The following is a 25,287-nucleotide window of genomic DNA, read 5'->3' as shown; positions in this document are numbered from 1 at the left end:
TAATAATTCGTCGTTACACTACATCCTTATGCATCGCTTTCTGCCAGGACTTTTACGGGCTTTTCCCAAATCACTGAAGTGACCTCGACGTCCGGGTTAGCGGTAACATGAGCCGTCAGGCAAGTGTTATTTAAATAAACTTTTACAGTCTATTTTTTCTCTCTCTCTCTCTCTCTCTCTCTCTCTCTCTCTCTCTCTCTCTCTCTCTCTCTCTCTCTCTCTCTCTCTCTCTCTCTCTCTCTCTCTCTCTCTCTCTCTCTCTCTCTCTCTCCTCTCCCTCTCCCTCTCCCTCTCCCTCTCCCTCTCCCTCTCTCTCTCTCTCTCTCTCTCTCTCTCTCTCTCTCTCTCTCTCTCTCTCTCTCTCTTCACAGACACGCCGCGCAGCTGGAACTTCATCCACACGCTGTCGTGGGTCCTGAACCTGTTCGGCATCTTCTTCATCCTGGCGGCTCACGAGCATTACTCCATCGACGTCTTCATCGCGTTCTACATCACCACCAGACTCTTCCTGTACTACCACACGCTGGCCAACACGCGCGCGTACCAGCAGAGCCGCCGCGCACGCATCTGGTTCCCCATGTTCTCCTTCTTCGAGTGCAACGTCAACGGACCCGTGCCGAACGAATACTGCTGGCCCTTCACCCGACCCACGCTCCTCAAACGCCTCATACGCTGACGACACACACATCTGTACTGTGATTCTTGCGTTGCCATGATGTAGAGGAGGCCAAACCCGACTCCATTAAACAGCACATCATCAACACCGCGTTCTCCCCAGTAGATGTCGGGCTTTAAAGGGATCTATGTGGCCATTACTGTGGATAACGGCTCATTTCTCCATTATGGGAATGAGAAATCAGTTCATTCTTTCATTTCATGTCAGACACTAAAACTACTAACTGGAACTCTAGAAGTCTGGCTTTTCCCGCTGACAGGGAAACTTTCAGGCCTCTTAAAATGGTTTGCATTAATCGGCAGTATTCATTTCCCCTAGTTTCATAATAGTAGACGCTTGATGATGTAAATTCCTCATTTCTCCCAAAGACATTTCAACATTTAAAGGAACTGACATGATCAACCTTTGAAGCAATATTGAACATCTTAACGCTCTGTAAAGATCTTTGTGTGAAACCGTATGGTTTTAATTCTACTATGATTGTTGCATAGGTCTTATTGCCATTTATTTTTTGCTATTTTCATAGTGCGGATTTTATTTTGGCAGTATTAGTATCTGTGTAGAAATGAAAATACTGTTTAAGACACACCTGTATTTGAGGGAATCTCACAGAATATGGCAAGGTCATATTTCACAAAAAAACATTTGATATATATATATACACACACACACAATAATTGTTATATAAATAAAAAGAAAATTCATTAAGTAAATAAATATATATATATATATATATATATATATATATATATATATATATATATATATATATATATATATATATATATATATATATATATATATATATTATTTATACACACTTTTTTGCATAAAGAAAAAAAATATAATTTATGCTAAAAAGTTTGTATATACATTTATTTTATGAAAAATATTAATTTATATAATTTTGTTTTTTTATTGCTTATTTTTGCATTATGACATTGTTTTGCTATTATTTATTATTATTTTGTACTTTTCAATGGATATTCTAATGAGGTTTTTAAAAGGTACTGTAATGCAATTATTTTTAACAACATGAATTAAAATCAAGACAACAAACATTGCAAGATAACACTTTACAATAAAGTTCATTAGTTAATATGAACTAAGAATGAACAATACTTCTTCAGCATTTATTAATCTTAGTTAATATTAATTTCAACATTTACTAATACGTTATTAAAATCAAAGGTTGTATTTGTTAACATTAGTTAATGCACTGTGAACTAACATGAACAAACAATCAACAGCTGTATTTTTATTAACTAACATGAACAAAGATTAATACATTAATACATTAACTAATAAACCTTATTGTAAAGTGTTACTGATATTTTACAAATGTAATCTGTATTATTTTAAAAGTAAAGTATGACCTGGACATGTTCCTGACAGGTTTTGTGAGATTCACTCTTGGTTTTGTCGTTGTTACTGTACATTTTCCCCAATTTTAATGAGTGTTTTGAAAAGTAAATCTTGCCAAACTTAGTTAGTTTTCTAACTGCATCATTCCAGTTGCCAATGGTACGTGTCTTAGTCTTTATACAAACGTTTTTTGTCATTGATGCTCGGATTTATTTTCAGATTTACTGTTTATGAGGGTATTTGTTACTTTTTGAACGTTTACAAACAAGTACGTGACTGATGGTAAAGCAGAAGAATCTCGCTGTGCTCGTCTTATCTCATGTCTTAACGAAGTGAACTGTGTTTCATCGTAATCAGGGCTAGTTTTGATGAGGTTTTCCGTGTTAGGTCATTAGGATTTTAATTTGGTGTATTTATAGATCTCTTTGAGCACAGAGGATTGAGTGACCTCGTGTGTGTGTTTTGTGGAGATAAAGAATTATGATTCAATAGTGGTATTATAATGTTATCTGTTTTAAACGTCTCTTGACATTTCCCTTCTTTGCAGCATGTAACACTAAATCGAAAGCATTAAAAAAATAAGCAAATTACTGAAAACATTGGGGATGAGGTACATCGTTTGCTGTTTTCATCGTCTGACTCGCCATATATTTAATATACTTAATTTTAAAATGGTTTAAACGCTGCTTAACAAGAGTATCTGCTGTTCATCTGTAGATTATTTCACTGTGAAGTGCTTGAAAATGTCATTCAGCCTCTTATGGACTTTTGTTAAGGCTGAAAAAAGCGGAATATTGTGTTCTGGTGGATACAAGTGAGATTCGGGATGGTCTAGATTTGTTTGTCTGCCATCATTAATAAAATTTACAAATTCAGAAAAGTGCCCTTTGTGTCCAGTTGTTAATATCGTCAGAAAATGACTGTTAGCAGAAGATTTGCCGTTATTTTACGCTTTTAATGACATAAATAAGAACATTAATACATTTAGAATATAAAAGAAATATCAGAAAATTATATATTAAACACTAACGGAGATCTATGTTTATAAATCTATGCTACTGAAGCTGTAATTTAGGTCAGGCATTATGCGCGGCAGGTCTCAGAGGTCCTGATGCTGCTGTTGTGTTAGCATTAGCATTAGCGTTACTCGAGTCTCCTTCATCTGTCGCCGGTGAGCCGCGGCCCGGTTCTGCTGCACAGGTTCGACCTGCATTCTCTGGTTAGTGCAGTTTAAGCCTTTAAAACTCTCCTGTCTCTGTGTTTGAGGTTCATGTGAGGCTGGCTGGGCTTTAAAATGAACATCACGATTGATCAGGAAGGTTCGGACCGAAACCCTGCGCTCCTCCAGGCCAGGCTCGGTTCGGTCCGGTCAGAGAGTGACGGATGACCGGCGGATTTTGTTTTTAATTTATATGCTGGTTTCGAGCCAGACCGGCTTAGTGCGTATATGTTTATCTCTATAAAATTGAACTTTGCTATTAAGTTAATCTCTTAATATTTTTGTGATTATTTTTTTCTTCTATAGCTTATATAAATAAATAATTTCTATCAGAAATTACTTTTACCTGCATTTCTTTTGTACGTGTAACAAATAAACATGGGCATATGGACAATAATAATACATTTAGAATATAGGGTCAAAGTCAGACGTAGTCTATTTAAAATATATATTTATTTTTTTATTCAAATTTAATTATATTAAAATTTATTTATATTAAAATTCAATATAATTATCAAGAAAATTAGTGACAGCAGACATTTTGCCTAGTTTGATTATTGTCCTCTAGTGCTGTTTTACCTAATAAAACCTAATAAAAATGTTTCTGTTTTATAGTTTATAATGGAGCATCAAAATTCATTGATGATAATTATTGATATTTTCTTGAGTTCGGTTTGACTGAGTTAATGAAGTCCAGACACTTGTATGTTTTTATAATATGATGCTGTAATTTTGTCAAATTGTTTAATTGTTGGTATTTGAATTCAGTTTTGTGTAGAAATGTCTTAATTTAATGCTATGATGATTGATAAAATAATTCAGTAAAATGAACGACATTCTGGAAATGGAAGGGACTTTTGGACGCATTGCATTGTGGGATTCTTTGTGAGTACAGCATATTCCTGCAGGGTTTGTTCGTTCTGTCCTGATACTGGAAGGTGTGTGTGTGTGTTTACTCTGACCACACCTGATCTCAGAGGATTCATAATGAAACTCTCACCACATGATCCAACGAGTTTTTTTTAGCTGTTTCACTTCCTATTCAGTTCCTCAACAACACATGATTTGAGGAATCGTTGATGTCTGGAGCACAAATGTTGCAGGACGACACACACACGTGCTCCTATATCAGGCCTTTTTCGGACGTAACCTTTCATGCAGTGTGTAATAGAGCCGTTTGTGAATGTAAAAGGTCTGCAAAGTTTCAAAGATAAATGGATTCTGAACTGCCTGAAACGAGTCGTCAGTAATTCCAGTCTCACTTCCTGCTGAATCTGCATAGGTTTGTATCTAATTTGCCTAATGCCAGCCTCTGGTCTTGGCTGAACAGCGTCTCTAAGCTCCGCCCTCAAACACTGTAGTGTATCTGAGACTGGAAGAGTTTGGTTCGTGTTGTTCATGTGGAGAAGACGCTGTTTTCTGAGATTGATACGGTAAAACCCACGCCATCGTCACTGTTCGTATCACTGTGATCAAGAGCTGAGATTCAGATATGATAATGAGCGCTTCGATTCCGACCAATCACAGCAGACTGAGCCGTCTGACCAATCAGAGCAGAGCAGCGTTCAGAGAGGCGGGGTTTAGAGAGACTGAATCTGCAGACGAAGCGTTTCAGACACTGAGAGAAAAGAGCTGATGCTGCAATGATTATTATGAGAAATGTAAAGTGTTTTTGAGTTTGAATGCATGCAAACATGTTGTTGGAGACTCTAAAATAACATTAGGAACCTTTAAAGTAGCATAATAAAGGCACTTTAAAACCTTGTGCTAGAGGTTTCATCACATCACTAACACTCAGCATGACACCGTGTCCTAACCATAGACTGTAAAAAATATGGACAAAGCATCTGTGACGTCACCCATAGACACCCAAGAACGGTTTTGAAGCCGTTTATGGGGGGTATGGGCGACGCCATCTTGGAAAATCTTGGGAAATCCTAACAAATTATAGATTCACGAGACCAAAAATCGCCCATTAGATATACACAAGACGAATTATATCTCATGTTTAACCACTACAGAGACGCCAGAGTCAGCGGCAAACGCCAGAACGACTAGCCGAGGAAAGGCTGTTCCAGGCGGGGTACATGAGCGCCGAGCGCCCAGACATCGCTGGATCTCACAACCTGGATAAAATTTTCATAAATCTTTATAAATAAACCACAGATTTGAGCTTTAAACAACTACATTCTCACCTGAAAAACTCTTAAAACTACATTTCATGATACAGAAACAGTAGTATTATATTTTGGCGCAGCCTATGCTCGTTATCACCTGTCAATCAAAGTTAACCACGCCCTTATTTGTCATACATTTTAGATCTAAATACGATCTAAACTAACGACTTAGAAAAAAATTCACCCCCCTCACAGTTGTCAGGCACTCGGAACCTATCGAAAAATTTTCGATGTATTGCAGTTTTTCGCACTTCCGGGTAGGCTTCATTTTTCAGATTAGAATGTTGCCGCTTGGTCCTAACCAGACGCAATGCGATAAGATTCCAGCGACCAATAATTTGTCTGTCCACACTAGATGCGACGTGACTGCGAGATGCGAAAAAATCAATCAAAACCCACAGCCAATCAGGACAGCATGTGGGCAGAGTCAGCCAATCAGAACAGGGTGTGGGCGGAGTCAGCCAATCAGAACAGTGTGTGGGTGGAGTCAGCCAATCAGAACAGCGTGTGGGCGGAGTCAGTCAATCAGAACAGTGTGTTGGCGGAGTCTCGCTGCACCAGAGAGTAATCTCGATTCTCGACGGCACTCGCAAGAAAATGGATCAGTCGCTACATAATCAAATTCACAAATATTACACTATTTAAACATTATTAAAAATACATAGGCTGAGTTACTAAAACAATCTTTGTCAAAGAATACACTTGTTTGTTCACAGTTTGAACGTTCTTGTTTCCATTTGTTTAATTTCAAGATCTGAGGTGAATTATCCATTGTTGCTTTTACAGCTTCAAAGCTGGAGCACTAAATGATATTCAGAGTCACATGACACGCTTTTAACATTTAAATAAAGCACATAAACAGCACCTGAGATTATCATTGACACACTTTGTGTTTGTTGTTCCAGCGCGACGTCGCAGAAAAATAGAAACCGTTTCTAAAATAGAATCGTCGGGTGTCGCCGTCGCGGCTGGATAGGACAAACACTCTGATTAACATGGAGAAGAACCTTTTATCGTGCGTCGCGTGTAGTTAGGACACGGTGTGAGAAAAAAAAAACACCACTAATATCACACAAATCATTGTTTTCCATCATGTTTTCAGATAAAATGGCTGTTCCTCCAGCATACGCAGACCTTGGAAAGGCTGCAAAGGATGTCTTCAATAAAGGCTACGGTAACGCTCTTTACTTCCTCGGCTGTGCAAACATTTATTTATTTATTTATTCTAAACATGCATATTGTATCATATTTTCTCGTGTGTCTTTTTGAACGGAAAAGGTTTTGGAATGGTGAAGCTTGATGTCAAAACCAAGTCTGCTAACGGAGTGGTACGTGCTCAAGCAAAAAGTCAGAATTAACTCTATTTATGTTATTAATTCACATTTTCTGGTCTTTCTGTGCACAATTCATCCATAATCGTTATTTTAAAGCAAAATCTAAATGAATGACCTTACCTGACCTTATCATTTAGGTCATGCAGGTTGTTGTGTAATACAATATTGTCTCTTTTTTTCCCTCATTAGGAGTTTAAAACATGTGGCACGTCTAACATGGACTCAAACAAGGTCAGTGGGAACCTGGAGACCAAGTATAAATGGGCCGAGTACGGGTTGACCTTCACGGAGAAGTGGAACACGGACAATACGCTGGGCACGGAGATCACCGTCGAGGACCAGGTGCAGATTTTATTTTATTTATTTAACCTTTATTTAACCAGTCAAAAGTTTGGAATTATTAAGAAAATTTTGAAAATTTCTTCTGCTCACCAAGGCTGATAAAATACAGTAAAAACAGTGAAATATTATTACAATTTAAAATAGCTGTTTTCTATGTGAATATACAGTAAAGTGTAATTTATTCCTGTGATCAAAGCTGAATTTTCAGCATCATTACTCCAGTCTTCAGTGTCACATGATCCTTCAGAAATCAGTATAATATGATGATTTGCTGCTCAAGAAACATTTATGATTATTATCAATGTGACCATGAGAAACTTCTTTAAAGACATTTTTAAAATCTTTAAATATTCCAAACATTTGATTGATAGTTTGTGTTTTTATAGTAACATTTTTAGGGCTGTGAAACGATTAATCGCATCCAAGTTTGTGTTCACATATTATATATGTTTGTACTGTTCATACTTATTTTGTATATATAAATACACACACATGCATGTATATATTTTAGAAAAATGTGTTATTTATTTATTTATATATATATATATATATATATATATATATATATATATATATATATATATATATATATATATATATATAATATTTATTAATACAAATTAAATGTATACATACATGTGTGTGTATTTATGTATACAAAATAATTATGCACAGTACAAACATATATAATATGTGAACACAAACTTTTATTTTGGATGCGATTAATCGTTTCACAGCCCTAAAAATTTTATAGTAAAAAAAAAAAGTAAAAATCTTCTGCTAGAAATCACTCTTTGCATATTATTTAACCATTATTTTATAGATTATTTCACTTTCTACGTTTAACCCTTTCAGCTGGAGTGTCTAGCTGATTCGCAAATATAAAATCCAAATCAAGTGTCATTTAAAAGCTTAGAACCTGGATTACAAATGCTGCTTACAAATTACAAATCTCTTTTCACAATTTCATTGATATCCTTTTATAATAACAGTAATATGAATCTGTGAAAACATCGCACAGTTCAGATGTGTAAGATATCACTGGAAAGGTCTCATCCTGTAGAATACAAGCACGTTTCTTTCACCCAGACGATCAGACGCAGAGCTTAGCAGGCGTTTCAATATATTGTGCAGCTCTAATAATCATATTTTTTGTTTCACAGATCACCAAAGGACTGAAGCTGACCTTTGACACGACCTTCTCACCCAACACTGGGTACGATGACTTAAATGCCACATCTTAAGTCAAGTCACCTTTATTTATATATAGCGCTTTTACAATTCAGATTGTTTCAAATGAAATGTCTCCAACTAAGTAAGCCAAAAGCTAATGGTGTCAAAGGTGACTTGAGCATCGTGAGCTTTAGATGAGGTGATTGTAACGTTTATTTGTGTTATTATAACAGCAAGAAGAGTGGCAAGGTGAAGTCGGCCTATAAGCGTGAATACCTGAACGTGGGCTGTGACGTGGACTTTGACTTCGCTGGTCCTGCGCTGCACGGGGCGGCTGTGCTGGGCTTCGAGGGCTGGCTCGCCGGCTACCAGATGACCTTTGACACCGCCAAATCCAAAATGACTCGCAGCAACTTTGCAATCGGATACAAGACCGGAGACTTCCAGCTGCATACTAATGTGTACGTTCTGCTTTAGCAATTCATTATTATTTATTTAATAATCATATACATAATAATCATATAATACATATGTAATATAATACGTAATACATACATATTCATATTACATATCAATTATTATTATTATTATTATTTACAATTAATAAATAATTATTCATAATAATTTTAGGAATAACGAAAAATAATATTTATGATTAATAACTAAATATATTTACTAAATAATAATAATAAAAACTATTTATATTTACTTATTATATATTAAATTACTTAAATATAATTATTATTATTTATAAGTAATAAATAACATTATTATTATTTGTAAACCATTATTATAATTAATAATTATTTAGAATAATTTTATAAATATAATAGATTAATAAATACAAATATTTTTATTTGATGTATTTATTAAATATAATTAAGTCATAAATAACATTATTATAAAAAATGTAAACTATTATAATTGTAAAAAATAAATATTAACGATGATGATGATAATAATAATAATAATAATCATTATTATTATTTATTATTAATGACTATTTAGAATAATTTTAATATGTATATATATATATATTTATATGTATGTGTATATATTTTATTTTTTAATGTGTATTTATCACAGTGTTTATGTTGATTTGAAACATGTATAAATACTCAAAACTATGATGCAGCAACTGATCTGTTTCTGTGTGTAAAACTGCAGGATGATTGTGTTTGTGTTTGTCGTAGGAATGACGGGACAGAGTTTGGCGGCTCTATTTATCAGAAAGTGAACGATGACCTGGAGACGGCAGTGAATCTGTCCTGGACCGCGGGGAACAGCAGCACACGCTTCGGCATCGCAGCCAAATACATGCTGGACTCCAGCTCGTCCATCAGTGTGAGTTACTCTGAGCCAATCAAAACTCACGCTCACATAATCTGGGCTTCACTAGAGATTACTGTCCATGATGGGCACTTCTAGTGTAGACAGCTGTTCATTATAATAAGAGCGATCAAGTTTTTGTTGTTGCATCGCTCCACTCGTGTCTGACGTGTGCTGCAGCTTCTTCACAGCTTTCCTCATTGTTAATATATATAAGCCTGTGTTTATGATTTCGATCACTTGTGGGAGATATTTCCCAATTTGAACTCACTGTTAATTTAGTTTCACCTTACGAACATTACAAATGACTCTACTTTTGTTAATTTTGTTTATTTGATTTATAAATAAATTATTTACAGTATATAAATGGCTTTCTCCAAATAACTAATGGAAAATAACAGTATATATTGTGATTATATACAGTTGCCCAGCTCTATGTGCTCAGATTGCTTTGTTGGACTACAGGAATCATGAATCTGACTAAGAGTGAGATGCTTCAGTCATTTAACAGCATCTGTGTTTTCCTCTCAGGCTAAAGTCAATAATTCCAGCATGGTTGGGATCGGCTACACTCAGACCCTCAGACCAGGTGTGTGTGTGTGTGTGTGTGTGAGAGAGAGAGTGTATGTATATGAGTGTGTTATACGAATCGCTCCATCCAGATTTTCTTTTGTTTTGTAAAAAATGCTTTTTCTTTGATTTTGTTTTCTTTCTTTCTTTTTTTGTTAAATTGTTTTATTCTATTTTTATTTTATTTAGTATAAAATATTTAGTTTTAATTTTTAATTTAATTTAATTTTTTGTTTAAAAAAAAAAAATATATATATATATATATATATATATATATATATATATATATATATATATATATATATATAATTTTTTTTTGTGTGTGTGTAAAATAGTTTTTAATATTTTTAGTATTTTTTTGTTTTGTGTAAAATGTTTGATGTTTTATTTTATTTTTGTTGTGTATATTTTTATTTATTTAACTAATTTTATTTTTTATTTTATTATTTTTTAGTTTTAAAATATTTTTATTTTATTTTGTTTTATTATATTTTATTTTGTGTAAAATGGTTTGTTTTAATATTTTATTTAGTAATTATTTTTGTATAAAATGTTTGGTATTTAATTTAATTTTGTTTTATTTTTGTTGTGTATCTTTTTTTTTTTTAACTCATTTTATTTTGTATTATTTTTTTGTTGTGTATAAAATGTTGTTTTATTTAATTTAATTTTTATTTTGGTGTTAATTTTTTTTTCTTTTTTTTTTTTTTCTAATAAGCAGTAGTGCAGCATTATTGTAACCCGCAGGCATGCAGTGCTTTAATACTGACAGTGTTCCTGTCATATTCTATATATGCAACATGAGCGCTGAAATGTATATCTGGGTAAATCTCATTAAATGAAGCATGACCCCAAAATCTAAATAATGAAGTTTTTGTACAGAATATGACTTCTAATTTCTTCTCTTTTGATTTTGGGATAAATGTGAGCCGGACATGAGTTTTTCATGAGTTTGTCCCATGTGTCGCTTGCGTGCTGACGTGTGTGTGTGTGTGTGTGTCCAGGAGTGAAGCTGACGCTCTCCGCTCTGGTGGATGGAAAGAGCATTAACGCTGGAGGTCATAAACTGGGTCTGGGAATGGAACTGGAGGCGTAGTGTGTGTGTGTGTCTCTGAAGAGTCTCACATCTCCTCACACAGACGACTGTCACACACACCTAACCGTCGTCTCTTATTTATTTGCACGGTCGATATTTCTCTCCAAACCAGCGCTTTCAATCTGTGTGTGCTTTTCTGTACGGGTGATTTTTATTAGGAGGAATAGTTCACCAAAAAAATTAATTTATTATTTACTCTTTCTCATGTTGTTGCAAACCTTTATGCTGCTTTATGAAATCTTTTGACAAATCTTTATGCAGCTGTTTTCTAGACAACTAAATGATCATGACTGTCAAGCTAAAAAAAAATAATTAAAAACTCAATATAAAATAATACAAAGTCTTATGATATCTTTGTGTGAGCAACATAAATATATTCTGAAAATGAATGACTTTTTGGAGCTTCAATAACTGTTGTTGTGTAGAAAAAGCTGCATAAAGCTTCACAAGATGCTCAAAACACTCGCCCTGTAAATATTGGCAGAAGTCTAATTTTGGCCTGATCTTTTCCTTTACTGTTCTTTTGAATGTAAATGATGATTTGCACTTGAAGCTGCTGTTCAGACGCTTTGCTGATTTCTGCCGTGGCTGTTGTGGTAGTTCTTCTCTCTCTGTGTTCAGGCTTGATTATGTTTGAACAGGTTCTCTGGTGAGATGTCCGGAGAGCTGAAGCTGTTATCTCTACACACTCTCTCCAGAAACACTTGTGAGGGCGACCGGCGCGTTTCCCTGCTGAACCGCACAATCACACCCTTGTGTATGTCAACCTTTGCAATAAAGTCCTACAACTGGAATTGTTTTGTTTGTTTAACTTAATCTCAAATTGTATGATTATTTTATGATTCATGCCAACCTGAATGGTCACACTTTATAACCTTTATAAAATGTAGGTGAATTTCAAAATATTTCTGGATTTGTTATAGACAAAACCATGAAAACAAACGTTTATTGCTTGAAATGGAGCGTTAAAGGAATAGTTCATTTTAAAATGAAAATTCTGTCATCATATACTCACCCTCATGTTGTTTCAAACCTGTATGAATTTCTTTCTTCTGCTGAACAGAAAGGAAGATATTTAGAAGAATGTCAGTAACCAGGCAGTTTTTGGGTCCCATTGACTTCCATAGTAGGAAAAAAATATACTATGGAAGTCAATGAGACCCAGAAACTGCCTGGTTACTGACATTCTTCTAAATATCTTCCTTTCTGTTCAGCAGAAGAAAGACATTCATACAGGTTTGAAACAACATGAGGGTGAGTATATGATGACAGAATTTTCATTTTAAAATGAACTATTCCTTTAACTAAAATAAAATATAAAAAAACCCGTTAATTTAGCAACTTGATATGGCAACATTTCTAATGTTGTTCAAAATATAAATGAGTCAATACATCAATGTTTCTTCCAAAACTTCCAATTCTTCCGTCTACGGAGAGCCTGCCCACTCCCTATTAAGTCCTAATTGTACCGAATTGTGGTTGTAGTTCCACCAGAGTTCCACTGGGGGCGATCGCCCATGAGTGCAGAATGAATGGGAGTCTATGGGGCTAGACGGCTAAATGTGTCTCTTTCACCCGATTGCCGTTGAGAAATCTCAGATTTGATTGTAGGTTTTGCAAGTTCAACATGGGTTATAGGTCGAAAGTTGAATGAACGAGTACTTATGTCATTTTGATTTCTTACAGGTTGAGTTGTTGTTGCCCATAACACGCTAGCATTCTGATAATGAACGCTGATTGGTCAGTGAAGGACTGATTACGACCAGAGATACCGCTTGATGGCATCGTGGCATCCGAAGCGGGACCAGAAACAAACAAAACAAAAACTCTTCTAGCACGTGTATTTACCTGTATCAGCCGTGTTGTCGATGCCTCGAGTGAAAAGAAAGTGCAGAGCGCGAAAGCACCAAAGTGACTGAAGGATTGCCGTAAAGCAGTATCTCTGGTCGTACGATGTGTATGACGTCATTGACACTTTAAAAGACTTTTTAAAGCAAATAAGTGACTCTAAAACATCTAACACCCAGCAGTGTGTAATTTCTTTGCATATCCTTTCGAATACAACATTCAAATTACTAGACAAAAAATTATATCCTGAGAAAAGTGGATTTTGATGTGTATAGCGCCATAGACCTCCATTCATTCTGAACTCGTCCTGTGAGCGCCCTCATGTGGAATCAGAGTGGAACTGCAACCAGTTCAAAAGCCGGAAGTGAAACTTCTCGCCTTATTAGACATTCTCTGCTCTTACCCTGATTCACAATGGTAAGTTGTTAATTGACGGGATGGTTTTGGCGGGAAATTGCATCATAACGTGCGTGTCTTTTCATAGCCATAAACAGAGTAAAGTTGCTCTGGCTGCTTTCAGCATGTCTGATGTAGGAGTGGCAGGGGTACGTTTTCTGAACAAGCGAGAAACATTGACATATAAGCCCTATTCGGACGGGACTAGTGTCACATGGAGAGGAGGGGTAGAGTAATAATCACCAGAGCTTCTCAGTGATTTTAGTCCCGTCTGAATGTGCATCTCAGTGATCATGACGGACAATGTCAGTAAAGATTACAGCGACTTTTACCTTCAGTAAAAAGGTCCGGAAAAATTCCCTCAGGTGATACTAATCCCGTGCGAATAGACCCGCTGTAAATAATTTCCAGTTTAAAAGTAGTTTTCCACGATATTTCAAGTATGGAGACGCTTGAAGAAGCATCAGTTGTGTTCGAGACGCTGGGACGAGTCTGTGGCAAAACTCAAGTGTTTCACACACACCATCAGATCAGAGAGAAGATCGACAGCACTTGTTAGAGGCACGAAACATCGTTTAGCGTTAGCTAAGTGCCTATTACCAACACAATCCAATCTGAAGTTAATTAATACATCATTCAACTGTACATAACTGTTTTATATTGGTTATGTGTTTGCGCACGTGATACACAAACTCTCCCACTTCTGCTAGTTTTACTGAGATCTCTTATCTCGTGCGAACTGGCCTAGACATCCTGTGGTAACATTTACATTACTCCATCTACCCTGGTAAAGTTAATCCCGTCCGAATAGGGTTATAGAGCCGCTAAATCTCCAACCTCCAACCTCCGGAGAATCACCAGTTTAAAACAAACGAACAGAGGAGAGTCGGCTGGTAATAAAACAAGAATCAACATTATATTGGCTTTAGGAGATGACGAGAACTGAGGGATTTGAAATGTTGTAAAAGCGACACAGAGATGGTGTTTTTATTACTCAACAGGACTCAGGAGACTAGGCCTAAGGTGTTTTATTGAACAGATAAACCGTCATGTGTAGCTCTCTGACAGAGTTCACTGTAAAGCATTATCTGTTGTGAAGATCATTTCATTATAGTTGTCTAATGGGTAAAGCAGCAGTAGAATCATATCAAATCAGAGACGAATGCATGCAGTTTTGTTTTTTAACCGCTAGAGGGCCAAACGTGACAGTGCACCTTTAAAGGCACAATATGTAACTTTTTTGCTTTAAAAATAGCAAAAATCACTATATCTATGTTATATATTTTTTTTAGTTGTGTACTTACATTATCCCGACTGTTTCCAACAACTTTCAAGCCTGGAGAAATTTGTAATTTAATTCGAGAAACGTCCCGTTTCTTTATTTCCGTTTTGTCGCCGTCAATGCCGTCATATCCGCGCTGTCCCTGGTTACCGCTCGTGCTGCCATGGCAACCAGAGCTATGAACCAGAGCCCTCTGATAGTAACCAAAGCGACTGACGCGGACAACTTTGTAGTTTGCAATGTCTATCTGCACGCTGTTGTTGTTTCGTTCAAACATTATGGACCATGGCAAGCAGACTTTGGATAAAAAATGAGAACTAAAACGAGAATCAATATCAGCGCGGTGTTTTCGAGATGCCGAGAGCTCCCATAGACAGTATATAAACGAGAGCTCCACGTCCGAGACTTAGACCGCTCCTACATGTACTTTATTAAACAGGTGAGCACATTTACATAAAACTAATCAATGTTATATAGTTCAACAATGATAAAATGTCAGAATATGATCTGTATGTTATTCTAATGTTGATCTAGTTTACTGCTAGTCTCATACAGACAAACTAACACATACATTTCAACACATTTAAATGCAGTTTAGTGTGATAGTGTAATGTTAGACCAAGTGAAACAGCGCTGCGTTACCTCACAAGTTTAATTTGTCTAATAAACTGACCTGTGAGTAGTAATTCTGTGTGTAGTTCGGTAGAATGAAATGTCCATATTCCTTTTATATCCGCGGGACTCGCGTCGCGTGTGGAGCTGATAGCTGTCTCTTAGCAATCCCGAACTGCTTCATATCACAGTCATGATAAAAGCATCGATGTATTCAGTCATCCATAAACATTATTAGATCGGTCGGCTTGACGTTGACGACAAGATCCATAATTCTTAGCAAATGTTGCGTCATCAAACTACGCCTTTGTTATTGTAAAGAGGTTAGCGACCCCTAGTGGAGAAAAATGCCATACTGTACGTTTAACTTGATGTACTAAAATATAAACAAACTTAAATTTGAGTAATTTTATTGTTTTTGTCAGACATTAACTAATACTGAAAAGAAATGAATGAAATCTATAGACATTAAAAAACTAAAACTGACAAAATACATAATTTACTAAAAACTCTTTGCTTAGACCTTTTTTTTTTTTTATTGTTTTATAAAATTAAGGATTAAAATAATGATATTCAAACTGGGTTTTTTTTTATATTACAGATTCCAGTGCCGTAATTTTGTTTATTAAAATTTTATACCACAAATACATTGTGCATTAAAAAAAAATCAGTGACAATCAATAGTTGGCATTATGAATAGTCGAATATAAAAACTTCATATTTATATGGTCAGACTTCAATTATTACAGTGCATATCCTCAATCAAGCAACATCAATGAATGATTACAGATGGTTTCTTCAGTGTGTAATGTTGGTCCGTGTTAGATCTTGAACGCTAGCGTCAGGCCGTCGCCCACAGGGAGCATGCTCAGATTGACCCGGACGTCTCGGTGGAGCTTCTTGTTCAGCTTATCGATGCTGATGGAGTCGACGTCGCCCTCTTCTGGGTTCACCACTCGACCACTCCACAGGACCTGAAGGAGAACAGCACTGTCATTCAGCCCTCCGCTAACAGACACATCTCAAATCATGACTTTTTTATTTTGCCGGAAATATTCCTTGAGTAAGTGTTAATTCTCTCAGGAGTTGAAAGTATAAAGTTATTCCAGAAGCTGTTATTATGAACAGGCGTGATCACTCACATTATCTATAGCGATTATTCCTCCTTTCCTGACCAGCTGCAGGGACTTCTCATAGTAGTTGTCGTAGTTGACTTTATCAGCGTCAATGAAGACAAAATCAAACGTCTCTGCTTGACCTGCAGCCACAAGCTCATCTAATGACAAAAAACAGAAGAAAACATTATCAAAGTCCATAATCACACTGCAAATCCCAGTTCTGCTCAAATCAGTTTAGTTTCGAGGTCGTCCACATGCATGTTCATCATAACTTAGTTATTTTGTCCTAAATTAGTCCTAAATTGTAAGTCGCTTTGGACAAAATGTAAATGTAAATAACATCCTCAGCAAATTTCATATTTAATATGATTTAATTTGTTATGTTACTGAAACGTCTCAGGACGTCACTGTTCAAAGCAAACCTCACATCATAGGAGACCTAATGTTTGCACTTTACTATGTAAATACTTCAGATTGTACTATTATTTTATAAGGGTAAATTGTGTGCAATTACGATGCATGTCAAATTAATTCCAATCTGAAGTCACAAAATAGAGATGCTTAAAACATATATTATAGAACTAAAACCATTTTCGGTACCAAAAACATCAAAAGTTTCCAAAGCATCAATTTTCATTTAGTTTAACTTGATGTACAAAAATAACTCAAACTGGAATAAAATGAATAAAAAAACTAAATAGAAAAAAAAAAAAAAAAAATAAAAAAAAAAAAAAAAAAAAAAAAAATATATATATATATATATATATATATATATATATATATATATATATATATATATATATATATATATATAAAAAAATATTAAAACTGTAACTAAAAATAAAATGGGAAATAAAAAAATATTAGTAAAATCTACAATGGCATCTCAATGATTCTACTCTACATTCACTTTCCCCCCTTTTTTTTGTTGTTCATCCACAAAAACCCAGAAGTGTGTCAGAAATCATGCGATGTGAATGTAGTCTAAAGGTGATTCAGATGAGAAGAATTTCACAACGCTTGAATAAATCCAGATCTTACCGAGAGTTTGCAGCGCCGGCTTCAGACGCACGTCGATCTTCTGCTCAACGCCAGCCTGAGAAGATTCCAGAACATTATTAAATACAGGATTATAATGTTAATGAACTGAAGTCTCAAAGCGGCGAGTCTGATCTCACATACACGAACCTAGAGATCCAAAACCTTCATGAGAAATGTGTTTACTCCTAAAACAACAGTGTGGTGCAGAGAGCGATTCACTGAGAATCATAAACGGTCAATTAATAAACATACAAAGCTAATAGAAATATAAATTAGAGTGACTATCCATTAGAGCAAACTGGGGTTAAACATTGTAACTTATTAACTGTGTTAAAAGTCTCTTAAGTTTAAATATTAACCCACATAAAGGCGATGGTAGAGGTTTATGGTCTCTGATATAAGAACAGATAAACTTTATTAACATGCGCTCCAATATTAAACAGTTTAAGGGATTGTGGAAAATTTCCCTGTGCAGACTCTTCCTGGTTAAACAGGCTTGAACACTTCATTACAGCAAATATGAACTTTATAGAAGCGGGTTTTATTATTAAAAAACCTTTGGCTTGCTCAGTTGGGGATATTTTGGGGATATTTAATTTTATTCTATCAATCAATAAATTCCACTAGAAACAAACTTTGTTGTATTATTTTATTTTAATACTGTGAAGCTGCTTTGATACAATCTGTATTGTGAAAAGCGCTATACAAATATACTTGATTTGATTTGATTTGATTTGATTAAAAATGGCTCTATATAGTGAGTTTTTTTAAAAGCTTTATTTTTGCTTTTTATGAACTGGGAACCATTATTATTATTTATTCACAATTTCAACATAAAATTGTGATGTTTGCATTAATGAGCAGTTTTATTGTCACTAAAATACCTCAGTTACTTGCTTGGAGATTATTAATCAAATCAAATCAAATCAAGTATATTTGTATAGCGCTTTTCACAATACAGATTGTATCAAAGCAGCTTCACAGTATTAAAATAAAATAATACAACAAAGTTTATTATTATTATTTTTCAATTCCATGTGCAATTTTTTGCTATTATTATTTAACTATTTCCAATTTCAATATAAAATTGTGATGTTTGCATTAATGAGCAGTTTTATTGTCACTGAAACACCTCAGTATTTTGTGCAATTACACATATAATTTAAAAAATATATAAATATATATTATTTACAACATGAAAGCTGGGGCTTTTGGGGCTTGTCGTATTAAAATCCTAAGAAGTAATAAACCAGCTTTTTTATTATTATTATTTGGGCTCCAACTTTTTTGTGTAGTTTCTCTTCTTTTTTTTTTACGTGAAAGGTTTTCAATTCAATAATACAATACATTTTTATTGTATTATACACACATACATATAATCATACATCCATATAAGTGTAAAACATAACAAATAAAACTAAATGAATAAAGATAAACATACAAATGAAAAGTAAACTACAACTGACGGCTTAGCTTATCTCGTCTCATATGATATTACTGGTTCCCTTATAACTTTGAAAGTAACAAAACACGAAAACAATTATCTTTATTAACCTGTCAGATGTTACTAGGATAGTTATTAATATTGTCTTGTAGTTTATGAACAGTACAGTGGACCATCATGTGACTGGAAACACTCAATCGTTTCAACAAATGTGGAAAAAATGAAAGTTGCTTCAAGCTCAATAAGACCAGGAATGAACACGAGGGGTGGTTGATTATGATTTGACTTTTCTAACTTTAGTTAGTGTGTAATGTTGCTGTTTGAGCATAAACAACATCTGCAAAGTTACAACGCTCAAAGTTCAAAGCAAAGGGAGATATTTGCTTTTAAAGAAATCGCTTTTTAAGGACTACAACAAACGGCTGGTAGAGACTACACCACATTCCTCCCGGGTTAGTGACATCACTAACCCTATAATTTACATAAACCCCGCCCCCTGAACACGATTTATAGATTATCATGACAGAATATGCTAATCATTGACTAGAAGATAACTACACATAAGCTTCATAAATTCATCAACTAACCATTCAGAAATGTCCTGTTGCTTCTACATGTTGTCACTTCTTCTTGAGTCTCTCCATCATTGTCTGACTCCGGTTTGAACATAAAAGGCTAAAAGTTTTAGAAATTTTCAGTGCATGTGTGTGCGAGGTAAAAGGACACGAGCTGTTGTAGCTCCGCCCACTGTGCCGGGAGCAGCGGCTCATTTGCATTTAAAGGGACACACACAAATGGTGTGTTTTTGCTCACCCTCAAAAAGTGACAACTTTAACATGCTATATAGAAATATCTGTGGGGTATTTTGAGCTAAAACTTCACACACACACTCTGGGGACATCAGAGACTTTTTACGTCTTGTGAAAAGGGCATTAGGGGTCAGTTTGATGTTGAGTTTGACTACGCCGCTCTTGAGTAACTCACCAGCTTCCAGAAGGGTCTGCCGATGTTGATGAAGTCCTCGTTGACGTCACAAGCGATCAGTTTCCCGTCTTCAGGAAGAGTGAGAGCGATGCTCATGGCGTTATAGCCCGTATACACACCTGAACACACACACACACTCTTTGAGTTCAGCACACGTACAGTGTTTCACACAGTATTTCTGAAACGCACATACCGATTTCAATGGCTTTCTCCGCTTTGATTAATCGGGCTAAATTTGCCATGAACTGCGCCTGTTCGCAGGCCACCATGATCCCGTTCAGCTCGTGCTCCATGGTTTTCTACAGTTGTGAGATGTTCATTAAACACAACAATTCAAAAGCATGTTAATTACTCTTAAACATCTATTAGTAGTGATACCTTTGTATTTACTTTTTTAATAATGCATATTAAAGGGATAGTTCATGCTTTTCATCTGAAAGAAGAATGGGTAACACTTTATTTTACAGTGTCCTTGTTACATATGCATGTACTTACCATAGTAATAACAGTAAATTATGCATAATTACATGCAACTAACCCTCAACCTAATCCTACCATAACCCTATAGTAAGTACATGTAGTTGCTTAATATTACTCAGTGCTTAAATATATAATTATAATGTAACAATAACACCTTAAAATAAAGTGTAACCGAAGAATGTCATATACACCGAGGATGGCTTGAGGGTGAGTAAATCATGGGTTCATTTTCATTTTTGGGCGAACTATCCCTTTAAACCTAGAATGCATTTATGCAGTTTTGAGCCCTATTGATTTTCTATGGACATCTGTGTGTTTTTAGGGCGAGACGGTCGTCATGATGAGAAGAAGAAGCAGGAGGAGTTTTACCAGCCGGAGTTTTTTGAGAGCCGGATGTTCCCGCAGGGAGTTGTTCAGCAGGTACTGCATCACTGGATCATCTTTCCTACCCACGTGACTTTTGCCCGACGACATTCTGAAGAATTTAGATTTGCGTTTGCCTTTAGAGAGAAGAAATCAGAGAAAGAAATTACTTTTGGCTATACTGTGTGTTATTTACACTAGTGTACATTTCATAAGACAACACCTTGTTTTAATCTTTTTCCATGTGCGATTTCTTTCTTTTCTTTCTTTTTTTTTAAAGTTAACAATTGTGATATTTGCATTTATGAGCAGGTTGGTTTTCGCTGAAACACCTCAGTATTTTGTGCAATTACACATGCAATTTTTTTAAATAATAATATTCATTTTTTACAACATGAAAGCTGTTTTTGGACTCGTCGTATCAAAATCCTTAAAGATATTTATAAACCAGCATTTTTGATTATTTGGGCTCCAACTTTTTTGTGTAGTTTCTTTTTTTTTTTTTTTTTTTACTTTTTTTTTTACTTTTTTAAGGTTTTCTATTCAATAAAACAATGCAGTTATACTTCGTTATTGTATGCATTATCATGGGAAGTCTTTAAAAAAAAGTGTTTTATAGAAGAAATTTATCTTTTATTACAAAAGATTAGGGGAAAAAGTCAACACATGATATTAATTTTTCACAGGCAGATTTGAAAATGTATTGGTTCGTTTTATTTAAATTAATTGGGTGCTGTGCCTTTAATTGCGGCTTCTTGAATCGAAGTACACGAACTTCCGGAAAGTTACACACGATTGACTTCAGCTTTAGTTAAGTTCTATGGTTTCCTTACCCACATAATATCCCGCTATAAAAATCGATCCCAGCATCGCTGAGCCTATAAGCGCTTCTCTGGATAAATTATGAGATGACATTATTATTAATACAGCTCTCCAACTGAAGTTCTTTACATCTGACTGAGGTGAGCGTGAAGCAACAGACACACATGAACTCAGGTACCGTAAAACACAGTATATGAGCTCGGCTGAACGGGCTTGTACTGAATGAGTAATATGCGAGTGTTCTCGTAAGATTAGGAAAAGTTTAAGATGGAACATGATTTTTGAGTAATACGAGGATTAAGTTATGCAAAGAGGTGTATTTGTATAATGTAAGTAAACCTTACTGGTTTCTGGTTGCGCTTATACTCGGAGAATTACGACACGAGCGCCATCCAGATCACATGACAGACACGCGGATATTCTCCATTTATTATTTGTAATATTATTAAAAGCGTTTAATGTATTGACAGCCAGCCGTCGTGTGTAAGAATGCATTATTTTAATGTACTGTTATTTTCTCCCTAGTATAAAGTTTAAAATGCGTTTTTCCCCTTTGTGACGCTTGTAGTCAAATAAACACAAGTAAACAATAATAATGCAATGCTGATGCGCTTCTGACGGGTCATACATCGCGTTAAATATGCGTTACAAAACCTGATGCATTGATAAAATAAGTGAAGTTCATTATTCGACACATGCATGAGTGCATAAACAAAGTATCATCGATTATGTGCAGTGAAATGCAGCTCGACGGACAGTATTCAGATATGAAAGGCTATAACTCACTGTAACTCAGTATTATGTGGTTTCTTCTCTGCTGGAGATGAGGATGATGATGGTGTCCTCGTTTTCTTCTGTAAAATGGCTCCAGTTTTGGGGGGTGGAGATTGTCCGCTTTAATGACCAATCATGAATATTAAACATGACACAATCCCATTGTTTGAGAGCAAAGCTTTGATAAATGAATGAACAGTCAAGTTTTAAAATCTCTGTTTTCATTTTAGTGCATTTTTTTACATTGCATTTAAAATATATCTAATAATTCTCCTAATGATGAAGGTTAATGTTCTTAATTAAACTCTGAGGCCATTAAACTTGTAAAGCTTTAATGTATTAGTCATTGTAGGCAACCTTGAGTCTGTGCGATTTGTGAATGTAGCAAATATTTGTTTGATGAGATTTGAGTTATAAAAGCATGTCCAAACATTTCAGGATACCAGTTTATTTGCTGTCGGGTTTGAGAACCTTTAGTTTAATCAATAAGTGCTTCTTATAACTGATATAATGTAGTTTATAAAGAAAGATGATATTGTGAACTTGTGCAGAATGATTTGGCTGTAGTTCGTCATATTGACCAGCATGTGGCGCTTTCCTCTAATATATCTGGCTGAAATACTTTCTGCTATTCTCAAGCATTTACTGTATATACTGTAGTGTGATCGTGACCTTTTTTCTTGTGTTGATGCATAAGCAAATCCTTAAACCTAAACTCACCTCACACTTAACACTATTCTTTTGCTGATACACGCTGATCTTTACATCTGAAAATGCAAAACTAGTTCATTATGGTTTTCATATTTAGTATACAGTACTGTGGAAAAGTTTGGGGTCAGTAAAAAAAAAATATTTTAAAGAAATTAAGACTCTGATACAGCAAGGATGCATTCAAGTGATTAAAACTGTTGTTTTTAATGTTACATAAGATCCTGTTAAAAAAAAAACACTGTTCTATTGATTTTTCTTTTTTCTCTTCATTGATTAAAAAAAGTATCACGGTTTCCACAAAAATATTAACCAGCACAATGTTGATCATAATCATAAATGTTTCTTGAGCATCAAATCATCATATTATACTGATTTCTGAAGGATCATGTGACACTGAAGACTGGAGTAATGATGCTGAAAATACAGCTTTGATCACAGGAATAAATTACACTTTATTATATATTCACATAGAAAACAGATATTTTAAATTGTAATAATATTTCAGATTTTTTACTGTATTTTTTTATTAAATAAATGCAGCTTTGGTGAGCAGAAGAGAGGCTTTGGTAGTTTTATCTAAGGCCAGAATCAATAATTATGACATAAAAATTCAAAGTAATGAGAATAAAAGTCAAAATTATGACAAGTCGAAATATACATCTAATTGACGTATTAATTTCCATTTCAAAGTCAAAATTTCAATTTAGTATGTCAAACTTTACTTTTTAAGTCATAATTTCGATTTAAGTCTGAAGGATCATGAAGACTGGAGTAATGATGCTGAAAATTCAGCTTTGATCACAGGAATAAATTACAGCTTCAAAATATTCACATAGAAAACAGCTGTTTTTACATTGTAATAATATTTCAAAACTGTATTTTATACAGTATCTGATCAAATAAATGCAGCTTTGGTGAGCAGAAGAGAGGCTTTAGTTTTATCTCAGGCCAGAATCCATAATTGTGTAATAATCTCATATCTTTACTTCTGCAGTGATGATCCTGTCAGTCAGTCTTCATGAACACGTCAGGAAGCAGGTAACACACACTCTCAATCTCCCCGACACACACTCGCATCACGTTCCCTGTGAAGTCTGAAGACAGAGAGCATGATGGGAAGATCTCGTGATCGGTCTCATCTCGGGTTCCTCTTATAAAGTGCGTGACGGCACTCATGCCTGATGGCGCTGCATTTTAACGCTTGAACATTTTTATGGACTTTTCCTCTGGATTGACTTCAGAGACGCTTGTCAGAGTGACTTATGGGCCGAACCCGAGTCCAGAGCCGGAGAGCCCAGCTGGCATCCATCAGCCCAATGAAAGCGATAATTGGGCAACATCTTGAAGGCTGGTATTTGTAATTGAGCGGTTGGAGTCGAGAGGGTTCAGCCCGTATAAAGGCCACATTGAGGAGAGGCGTTAAGAGTTTGGCAGCAGAAGAACCATCAGATCTGATCTCAGATCAGCCAGAGCCGTCTTTAACCCGGCAGATCAGAACAAAAGCATAATCAAGAGATGAAGAGTTGAAATCGTGACATGTTAAGTCATAATTACGACATGAAAAGATGATGAGAATAAATGAACAACAATTGAAATTGACAAACATTATGAAATTCGAAATTGACAAACATTATGAAATTCGAAATTGACAGTCATAATTATAAGATAAAAAGTTGAAATTGACAGTTGAAATTGACGAATAATTTAGATTTATGTCATAATCTTGATTTTTTTTGGTCATAATTTCAATTTAGTATATCAAAATTTTGGCTTTTTATCTTATAATTATGACATAAAAATATGATGAGAATAAATGGTGAGACTAAAAAGTCAAAATTTTACCTACTAAATTGAAATTGACAAACATTATGAAATTCGAAATTGACAGTCATAATTATAAGATAAAAAGTCAAAATTGACAATTTTATATTGACAGTTGAAATTGACGTAATAATTTAGATTTTGTCATATTCTTGATTATTATTTTTTTGGTCATAATTTCAACTTGGTATGTCAAAATTTTGACTTTTTATCTCATAATTATGACATAAAAAGATTATGAGAATAAATAAATGAGGATTAAAAAAGGGATGGGACTAAAAAGTAAAAATAATGATAAAAGTCAAAATTA

General features: G+C 34.8%; 2 protein-coding genes across 3 annotated transcripts in view; one reads left to right on the top strand and one right to left on the bottom strand.

Moving 5' to 3' along the window:
- The window catches only part of LOC311096273 (sterile alpha motif domain containing 8), a 28,569-nt gene extending 16,599 nt beyond the window's left edge, over positions 1–11,970 (top strand). Inside the window, exons 7-16 of the mRNA XM_084135340.1 lie at positions 372–674; positions 3,117–3,260; positions 6,540–6,611; positions 6,716–6,765; positions 6,961–7,113; positions 8,277–8,329; positions 8,520–8,747; positions 9,480–9,630; positions 10,147–10,204; positions 11,190–11,970. Of these exons, the coding sequence (XP_083991466.1) occupies positions 372–674; positions 3,117–3,260; positions 6,540–6,611; positions 6,716–6,765; positions 6,961–7,113; positions 8,277–8,329; positions 8,520–8,747; positions 9,480–9,630; positions 10,147–10,204; positions 11,190–11,281 (1,304 nt within the window). The 3' untranslated portion in view covers positions 11,282–11,970. The remainder of the gene's footprint in view (positions 1–371; positions 675–3,116; positions 3,261–6,539; positions 6,612–6,715; positions 6,766–6,960; positions 7,114–8,276; positions 8,330–8,519; positions 8,748–9,479; positions 9,631–10,146; positions 10,205–11,189) is intronic.
- A 4,057-nt stretch (positions 11,971–16,027) lies between these two features.
- Positions 16,028–22,593, bottom strand: LOC311096115 (catechol-O-methyltransferase domain containing 1). Of its 2 annotated transcripts, none has more exons than XM_084135085.1 (7): positions 22,458–22,593; positions 20,856–20,986; positions 20,200–20,305; positions 20,007–20,125; positions 17,579–17,633; positions 16,562–16,695; positions 16,028–16,393 (listed from the first exon to the last, which is right to left on the bottom strand). In XM_084135085.1, exons 2-7 carry the CDS (start codon positions 20,958–20,960, stop codon positions 16,241–16,243), a joined length of 672 nt encoding a protein of 223 aa, XP_083991211.1. In that variant the 5' UTR covers positions 20,961–20,986; positions 22,458–22,593; the 3' UTR covers positions 16,028–16,240. The 2 variants fall into 2 exon arrangements, with proteins under 2 accessions (XP_083991211.1, XP_083991210.1); XM_084135084.1 differs by lacking the exon at positions 22,458–22,593 and adding an exon at positions 21,683–21,857.
- Between the last annotated feature and the right edge of the window lie 2,694 nt (positions 22,594–25,287).

Source organism: Abramis brama (genome assembly GCF_963993115.1).
Source record: "Abramis brama genome assembly, chromosome: 14".
Lineage (NCBI taxonomy): Eukaryota > Metazoa > Chordata > Actinopteri > Cypriniformes > Leuciscidae > Abramis > Abramis brama.
The sequence above is the reverse complement of the archived record's forward strand: the minus strand, read 5'-3'. Positions and strand labels throughout refer to the sequence as shown.